The sequence below is a fragment of the Solanum tuberosum genome, unplaced genomic scaffold (genome assembly GCF_000226075.1).
Source record: "Solanum tuberosum cultivar DM 1-3 516 R44 unplaced genomic scaffold, SolTub_3.0 scf00150, whole genome shotgun sequence".
In the NCBI taxonomy this organism is placed as follows: domain Eukaryota; kingdom Viridiplantae; phylum Streptophyta; class Magnoliopsida; order Solanales; family Solanaceae; genus Solanum; species Solanum tuberosum.
In genome coordinates this window covers 1,145,940-1,155,444 of record NW_006239073.1, presented here as the reverse complement: position 1 = coordinate 1,155,444, position 9,505 = coordinate 1,145,940, and the positions used below count along the sequence as shown (strand labels likewise).

Here is a 9,505-nt window from a genome sequence, read left to right as displayed (position 1 = left end):
AAAAAAAAAAAGGGGGGGGGGGGGGGTGGAGGAGGGTGTCAAAATATTTAAGAATAGTTCACCATGGACCAAAACAACTACTATCTAATTTGGCCATTTGAAGGACTTGAGATCAGCCTGCCTTGTGCATTTGGAAGCAGGTTGTGTTTCTAAGTTCATGATGGTACTAGCTGCGTAAAGGCCCGCAAGAGATTTCTGAAAATACAAACATGCCTAGGAATGTTGTTATTCATCTTTCCTTGTGTGGTTGGCCTGTCATGATTGACTGATAAGTTTTCTACAATCCCACATTGTGCATGCACGCTCTAGTTGTTACTTAACCGAGCTTTGCTTTCTCGCACTTGTTTTCAGGTTTATGTACGATGACTGGTCAATGCCACACACAGCTTCCAAATTGAAGTTCCCGTATTACTGGGATGAGAAATGTTATCAGACAACAACGAGGAAAGACGAGCTTTAGCCAGAAAAGTAGGCTATGCAGTTACCTACATTTAGCTAGTGTTTGATATGTTTCTGTATTATACTGGGGTCTAGCGTATTTGGGGAACGAGTCAATGATTGACTAATACAAGAGCAATGTAACCGGTTTCGGGTGGAACTTATGAGATGCTTTTACAGGTCTTACAGTCATACATAGTACAAATGTGGTATCCAGTCACCACATTAGGAGAACTTTAGTTGTACTCCCTAAGCTACTAATACATGATTTCTTTAATTGAGAAACATTAGTACATGCGGTTTCTGTGTTGCTGTTATTGCATTTCTGACTCTGACGGGAGCTTATTCTTGTTGCGAGTGTAATGAAGATAGTGCTACGTACTCCATCATCCTCTGTATATCAGATTATCTGAATAAAAATATAAATAGGTCATCAAATAATGTTTTCTTTTGGTCTTTCAATTTGATTATTGCATTTGTGTAAATACAAACGTACTAATTTAACAGTTTCTTCCATTATCAGTACTCTCCTAGATTTCAAAGTAGCTATCGACAGAGTTAGTTCAATTAACAAATTTTGCTCAGATTAATAAACAGATAGCTCCAAGGTATGATACGGAACTTGAAAGAACTGAAACCGAATATCTCTCATCATTCACTAAAAATGTCCTTTTTGCATCCAGAAAAACAGTAGAGGAATTTCAAGGTAGTATGCAGGCCTGCAATTTCACTGGAGACGGAAAAGTGAATGAAAATAATAATATTAATTGGTACTTGAGAAGAGAAAGAGGATATAATTACATTAAAATCAACCTCTACTGTCCTTGAAGAGATTGATAGAAAAAGGAAAAACTCAATGGAAAATTCTGCAGATAATACACTCAACTGACTAAGCTCAAAATATCTAAAGCCTCTCATGGTTAGCATAAGTAAAAGGTATATCAACCAACACCTAACTAATGATGGAAAATCTTTGAAGGGAATAAAAAAACGCACAAGATATATCCATACTCAACAATTGAGCTCATCGTGGAGAGAAGAAGCAACGCACAAGGGATGTTGGATGCAGCACAATGGTGTTTTAGGGACTGTCTGTGATCATATTCGGTCTAAACTGCTGTACTTGCTTCTGAACTGCTCGCTGATTTAGGCGACCCACTAGGGGAAGGTAGCTCAAGAAACCGCCTTTTCTGGGCACGAGGTGGAATATGTTTTGCAGGTTTTCTTGATAATGGAAGAAAGACACCAGTACCACCAGTTGGAATCCTTCGAGGGTTTAGAACCATCGGACGCACAGGAGCTAGCATAACTTCTGGAGCTCGAAGGAAACCCCATTTAGGCATCACATCCATTATCTTATAACCATTAGCTGCTCCATTTGCAGTTGAATAGTGTGTTGGGACACCAGGTTGCCATAAGGTCATTGCTTTAGTCAGAGGAGGGATTTGTTGATCTGAGACGAAGTTATTCATCTCTGTTCTTACTTTGAAGAATGTAATAGCAACTCTTTTGCTAGCTGATGAGCACAGTGCATGTCTAGCCATATCGGCGCTGTTCCCTCTCATGATTAAAAGTGACCTGCCAAATATAGGACGAAATGAAGAATGTCACCATAAGAAGAATCGCCGTTTGATAAAGAGATTTTTAACAGACTGAAATAACACTAGCATGGCCTTTCTTTCATCAGGGAATGGAGGAATTGAATCTCCCATATTAATGAGAAAGACTCAGGAGGAAAATCGGAATTTGTGAATACACATTACCCTTGTTTAAGAGAAAGCATGAATGATCCTTTGTAGTTCCCATCACTGTCACTCACAAGAGCTCTACCAAATGCCATCATTGATTCAGAGAGGAGAAGGGTAGACACCGGCTGGTCCAAATGTGGTGGTTTCATGAAAGGCTGTGAATACTCCCCCTACATAAGCCAGCAAAAAAAAACCATATAGGCTCCACTTTTTACCAATCAAAATGTACAGAGGCCAATATGAATCTGGCATAAATAAATATGAACCTCATCAAAGTAGTTGATGACACAGCTGTTAGGTCTTCTACTTTCTGATATTAGATTCCACTGAATCAGGTGGTCTATGACACCTTGTAGAAGAGCTGGAATAGGTTCAATGTTACCTGAAGGTTGATTTCTCCCAATTAAGCTTTACAGAATGTGTTAAAGGTAATAATAATATAGAAGTATTCAGAAATTTTTATGAATCCAATTGTTGCAACAAACATAGATATGCATTAAGGCACAGCTTTCCCTTACTCTTTTGACACATGGCCTCCTCTTTTATATGTCCGAAAATTGGGGTCCCAAGCTGAATCATCTCTCTTTTGTTGCCCTTCACTTGCTGGTTGAATAAAATAAAAGTTTCACCTAAAAAGGAAGTCACAAGCAATTCAGGGTGGAAATCAAAGATAAAGAGGTGATTTTGAAGAACACTGATAAAGAATTAATGTAGTAAAGAGCTTCTTTCACTTAAGAAGTAAAGTTTCTTAAATGAGAGCAGTGCACAACTTGTCTAAAAAAACTACTACATAATAGAACATTGAGTCGAGCTTGCTTTTGGTGATTGTATAGTTCACAATATAAGGAGAAGAGAGGTAATCACCGTAAACCTCAAGCACCAAGAGTAAAACAACAGTTTCCTGATTACACGTGTACAAAATTTTCACTCAGAAGAGAGAATTCATGGAAAAGCCTATATAGTAAGCTAAGGCTGCTATAATGAGTTACAAAGCAAATCGATTCCCAAACCTGCTCGAGCAAAACTTCGCCTCAAAAAGGAAACAACACTAACTATAAAAGTGCCACGAATCACAGGATCCACCTGAGAGATCACCATTCTGGCCAGCAAAACGAAGTTCGTTCACTAAATCATTTAGTTTAGAGATTTCATTTGGAGTAAATATGTCTTCAAATAACTTCAGACCTCGCACTACGTTCACCTGACAAGACACAGATTATGGAAGCTTAAGACCTTCACAACATTGGATTTAAAATTGAATGTCATCCTTCACAGAAAACATGCAAATTGCAATTGAGGACTCACCATATGCCCTTTGACTGGCTCTTTCGACACAAACCCCTTTGTCATCTTGATGTGGGCATGCCTTGCCTCACAGTTCTCATGGTTTGAGCAGAATTCAACACTTTCTTCAAACGGTTGTATTAAGGGTCCTGTTAATTAGCCATCATTCCAAGAGGACAAATCACAAAAGAGTTCAACAAAAATGAGAATTTTAATCAATCAGTCAACTTTGTTTGGGTGACAATCAACTTATAGTACCCTTTTTCTTTAACCAATATTTATAATCAATCGTATTTTATTTCGTGAAGCACAGATTACAACGGAGTTAGATGTAAGTAAGTTTCTCATAACTAATAGGTAACTGGGAAAATTGTTGATTTTCTTAAACTGGACTGGTGTAAAAACAGAAATAAAAAATTCAACACCCGAGCAATTAAATATCACCCTCGGGGAATTTAGTAGCTTAGTTGATTGCCTGAAGTTTCACTTTGTTGGCTAGGGTTTGATTCCCCTTTCCCATTTTGAAAAACATCACCATCGGATGTGAAACAAAAAAATTCGTTACTGCAATTTCCATATTTTGTTCGAAGTAGTGTAAACTTGTAATGATGAATTAAATGTTAATTAAGCCAAAATTCTCCTGTACGGAATTTAAGCTCTTTTTTGGTGAATATTAACTAGTCCTAGTATATAATTTAATGCTACTTACCTGCACTTTCAGGAGAATCATCTCCATCCACTATTTCGTTTCCTCCATTTTCGGAGCTCGTGATTGCCTGTGTATCGCACTGTTTGGAGATTGCAAACTCCTCCCTCTCCTTGATCTTTCTCTCAGCGACTTTCCGTAGATCGAGTGTAACCTCGGCAATGGAACAGTACTTTTGCATCTGTAGAATTGGGATCCAATTAAGCCTCCGGCGGTGGATGGCTGCAAACACCGATTCATGCTCCGCTCTCCCGCCTTCAAGCTGAGTTATATGGTTGCAAAGCGCATCTATAATCGCATTTGCAGCAGCAAACTCTCCCCTGAACCACGCTAATATTGCGTCCTTAGCAAATGTCTCCGATACCATGGTCGGAGTGGAGGCCGCCGGCGTAACCTTAGAATCTAACGGTACTACATGGTGGTGTCCAACAACGGCGGCAGCTGGCGGCATATCGAAACAATGAATGAATGAACTTAGTCAAAATCCCAAGCTAATTAAAATCTCCGTAATAATCTCTTCTCTCTCAAAATATAATTTGCAAAAGCTTTTAGCTAGTCGTTGGATTATTTAGTTTGAATGTTTCGAATTGGTGCGGTGGAATCGGAGAAATTGTTACGTGTCGGCCGATATTCCCGGCGAGTATTTTCCGGTTTATCAAAAGAAGCAAAATGTACCAAAAAAACAGAATGATGATGAGAGTGGGCTTTGTTCGGGAGGTTTTTGAGTATTTAAAGGACGTAATGGTGACTTTTACAATCCGTACAGCATAGCATGCGCCAAGGTGTCACTATTTTTTTTATGTTTATTCATTAAAAAATAAAATTACAAACATATATTACTTAGTTATTTAACATAGACCATGAACGGAAAGAAAATAACTCAGATGAAATTTAATTTCAATAAACAAGCATAAGGTAAAAAAAAAAAAACATTACATTTACAAGCAATAAATCAAAATAATCCGAAGAAGAAGATGTCAAATATAATTTAATGGACCAACAAAATAGAGAAGAGATTGAGGTAAATTGTACAAATTGATTTGTCTATTATGTTGAAGTTCTTCTTCTTATTTCTATATAACATTACAGATTTTGAGATTTATAGCCAATATTTTTTCGAGATATACATTTTATCTATACAATAGATTCATGTGTCAATTAATTTATTTTGTTTATACAATTTGTTGAGATATTTGGTTTGTTTAAGTTATGGAAAAAACTATTTTGTACAAGTTTCGAAATTGTATATGGTTATTATGTTTGTATATTTGATAAATATCGGCAAAGTTCAAGCTATTATTTTGTATAATTTTAGGATCATTGAGGTATTTGTATATTTTTTGTGATTTTTGTTTCTATCAATACATTTCACATTATGTTGTATACAATTTTATGGATTTAGCATAGCAATGTTTATTGCGGTACCTTACTTTTTTAGACCTTATTTGTATATTTTCAGCAATATTAATTAATTATATACAATTATTTTTTTGTGTTTGTATATTATCAAAAAGTATAGTTCTGACTATTTATTTGTATATTTCCAGCATTTGTATACATTTACTTATTTATATATTTCAATCAATTGTGTTTATATACATAGTCATTTTTTGACATGTTTATTTAGGAAGTTAAATCTATCTTTCTTTGTTTGGTAGAAGTCATATTTGGTAAGAAATTCTAATCAGCTACAATAACTATGATTTGTGAGGTTATTTTTCTTTTTAATAACCTAAATTACTACCTCATTAATTAAGTTAAGAGTCTAATTTGTATAAGATTCACTAAGATATACAATAGCTACGAAAACTATAACTAAGCTACGTAATTAGATAAACTATAGCTAAGAAGACTAATTATATTTCAACTCTCAGCTATTTATGAAATCTCTCCGCAATATCTTCATTTTCTTTCACTAACATTCTCCATTTTTAATATTCGGTAGCCCTTTATTTTAAAAAAAAAATAATGATGGGAAAAGACAAAAGGCAAGGCTGGCTGGCTGGCTGGCCGCATCGTTTTACGACGGGAAAAAGGTGATTATTTTACATTTTTTAAAAAACAAAAGAAATGTCATTATGAAGAAATTAAAAAGTTAATATATATATTGCACATGAAACATCTGGTTAATTGAAAAGCTAATGCCAGCCCCAGCGTGGGTAAAAAATAATTAACAAAATCTTGTTCATATTCTAAACAAAATTAGTGTAAATTTGGAACGATCTAATTCATCTGCTTAATTTTTTTTATCATATTAATTAAAGAAAATAATGATACTATACTTGGCTCATGATGATCACTAGAATTCTAAATAATTAACTATATAGATATCTTCCGCATGTAACTAGTAAGTAAAATTTACATAAAATAACGAACATTTTTAAAATCAAGGAACAATCCTTCAATTTTCCTGTTTAATTTTAAAAATAAAAGATTTTTCATGTATATATTTCAATATCCACTTTTATAGTCATGTCATTTCCACTGTTGGAATAAAATAGATGGTTAAAAAAAGAATGTTGTTATAAAAGTACGAGATTGTCATTTTAGTTCATTAAAGGAAATAATAAATTTTGATAGAGGAAATGCAAGTCGTAAGATGAATCAAGCGAATGACATTTAATAAAAAGAGCAGTTACTGAGGTATTTGAGTCCACCTGTGCACACCATTTTCTTTTTAAAAAAATAAAAAATTAAAAGAACTTGTGCACACCTTGATTAATAATTTATATGTTATGTGCTGATTTTTAAATTGTAAACTTGAATGATATCGTGTAATAGTACTACATCATATCAAGGGTGTTATTCAGGAGTTAAGCTAAGATGCAACAATTTGAATGATAATGGCTTAAGTTCGAGTACAATATTCTCTCGATCTTTGCTACCTAGTTGGATTTGGACTTTCAATATTTTCTTTTTAAGTGTTAAAAATGAAAAAAAGATGCCTATTGATGTAGTGAATAGTATTCGATTATGAGTATAAACATTTTTAAAAAGTAGAATTTTCACTTTGAATGATTGGATTCTTTATTCTTCAAAGCATAAATCGAAGTATGTGAATGGTAAAGGTTAATGAAGACAACTGACGTAAGATATTTAATTACATTTTTAAATTAAATGAGTAGGAGGGCGTATCTTTTATGATATCCATTTGTATGATTAAATAATTCTACCATGTCTTTTAGAGGATCTTGGTGTCCCCTTAATTACAAATGTGAATTATGTTTATACATGTTGTTATGTTGAACACTGCATGCCAACTAGTTTTAGCTGTATCTATTTCTATTTCACACTATGTTTTGATAAATAAAGACAAAAGTATATATATCTTCTTTTTTTAGTTAGGAGTAATTGACAAATATGAGAAAATTAAAAATTAAGAATCAGAAGCAGAATAATAGATGAAAGAGGAAAATGACAAGAACATAAATAATTAGTGACCAAATAATCGTATCCCTCGGAAATTCCCACCTTTAGTCCCTCCAAAGGACACTATTCAAATAAAATAAAATAAAATAAAGGACATGCACTATGGCTATGTATAATCAGAAGGTAATTAAGTGATAGAATAATTGGTAATTATAATAATTTGTAAACTCTTACCATTAAAAGTGTACATTTCAATTAATTAAAACTTAAATATATTCACTAAGATATTAAAATTTAAATTTATCAACAATGAAAAGACTAAAGAATAGATTATTATTAATCCAAAATAATGTTTTTGTTGGTAAACGTCATGGAGGAATCATAAGCATATATACTTGGCTTTTGGAAATCAATAAATGATTAGCTAGTTACAAAATCGAAAATGCCTAACTTTTCCATCATAGAAATGGAACATTAATAAAATAAAAAAGGACATAGACCCCTAATGTCGACAAAGGATGATTAATTGGATATGGCTCTAATTATATAAAACAAAATACTCATATTAAAGCGTTAATGACCGATGTTTCCCTAGTTATGTTTATTTTTAATGTGATGGACAATTTTAATTTTATTATACTAGTAATTCGTATGGTCTGCAATTAATGTAACGACAAATTAAAGGTGTTGACATTTTTGAGAAAGTAAAAATAAATGTGAGTCCTAATTGGCTCCTTGCATGACTCTATAGTTGCCTCATATACTTCAACGCATACGAGAAGCCACATAACTAGTTGACTTGGGATTCTTTTTCTTTCAAAATTTTCCTTTTTAATTTTAATAAGTTGTTGAAATAAATAACAAAAATAATGAGCTATTTGAACTTTTCTTCATTAAAAAATTGCTTTATGGAGCTACAGATTCAGATGGAGAATAGATTGTTCCCTGTGCTAGTTAATGCTAGAGCAATGTTTAATTAATATATTTTCCAAGTTTCTACCAAATAATAACGATAGAGGAGATCTCTTAATTAATTGTTTTTGTGTTTATGGTAGAACAATGTTTAATTAATTTGTGCTATTTCTTCAAGTAAAGTTCAGTGGGAATATTATAAAATGAATGAAGATTGGGTGATTTCTTAGGCACTTCTCTATGATTTGATCTAAAATAGAATCTGAATAGTACTATATAATAAAAGTTGGGAACTTCCTAAAACTCAAAATGTCAAACATAGTCGTCTTCATGAAAGCAAAGGGGCATAGCCCATAGGGCCCAGGGGATTCTTTACCTTCTTACTTGCTACATTCTTTTATGAGAAAATTGTATATAATAGCAAATTATTAATTCAAATTAAATGGTATAAATATAGTTTGATTTAATTGTACCCCATAGCAAACTGTTGCTATTTCGCCTCTCTCCTGGTGAATCTCACTCGCCACTCTCGTTCTCTCCCTCGCCTCTCTTGCTTTTTATACAAACGCAAATGTATAAAATGCATTTGTGTTTGTATAAAGCGAGAGAAAACTGTATATATACATATATTTTCGTTCCCCTCTCCCAGATCTCGCTCACTCACTCGCCTCTCTCACTTTATACAAAAACGTAAATGTATAAAATGCGTTTGTGTTTGTATAAAGCGAGAGAAAACTGTATATATACATATATTTTCGTTCCCCTCTCCCAGATCTCGCTCGCTCACTCGCCTCTCTCACTTTATACAAAAACGTAAATGTATAAAATGCGTTTGTGTTTGTATAAAGCGAGAGAAAACTGTATATATACATATATTTTCGTTCCCCTCTCCCAGATCTCGCTCGCTCACTCGCCTCTCTCACTTTATACAAAAACGTAAATGTATAAAATGCGTTTGTGTTTGTATAAAGCGAGAGAAAATTATATATACAAATGCAAATACATATATATTCGTCCTATACACTTATAATTATACAATACAAATATT

The 9,505-nt window shown here is 33.4% G+C and overlaps 2 protein-coding genes across 2 annotated transcripts in view; one reads left to right on the top strand and one right to left on the bottom strand.

Moving 5' to 3' along the window:
• LOC102602619 (auxin-binding protein T85) overlaps window positions 1–735 on the top strand; it is a 3,379-nt gene extending 2,644 nt beyond the window's left edge. The window contains exon 5 of the mRNA XM_006352729.2: window positions 352–735. Coding sequence (XP_006352791.1) covers window positions 352–460 — 109 coding nt within the window. The 3' untranslated portion in view covers window positions 461–735. The remainder of the gene's footprint in view (window positions 1–351) is intronic.
• Window positions 736–1,184: 449 nt separating this feature from the next.
• LOC102602285 (uncharacterized) lies at window positions 1,185–4,863 on the bottom strand. Its single transcript, XM_006352728.2, has 7 exons — window positions 4,180–4,863; window positions 3,492–3,619; window positions 3,270–3,387; window positions 2,705–2,815; window positions 2,453–2,568; window positions 2,202–2,356; window positions 1,185–2,016 (listed from the first exon to the last, which is right to left on the bottom strand). The coding sequence occupies exons 1-7, from the start codon at window positions 4,625–4,627 to the stop codon at window positions 1,548–1,550; spliced, it is 1,545 nt and encodes a 514-aa protein (XP_006352790.1). The 5' UTR covers window positions 4,628–4,863; the 3' UTR covers window positions 1,185–1,547.
• Window positions 4,864–9,505: the final 4,642 nt, after the last annotated feature.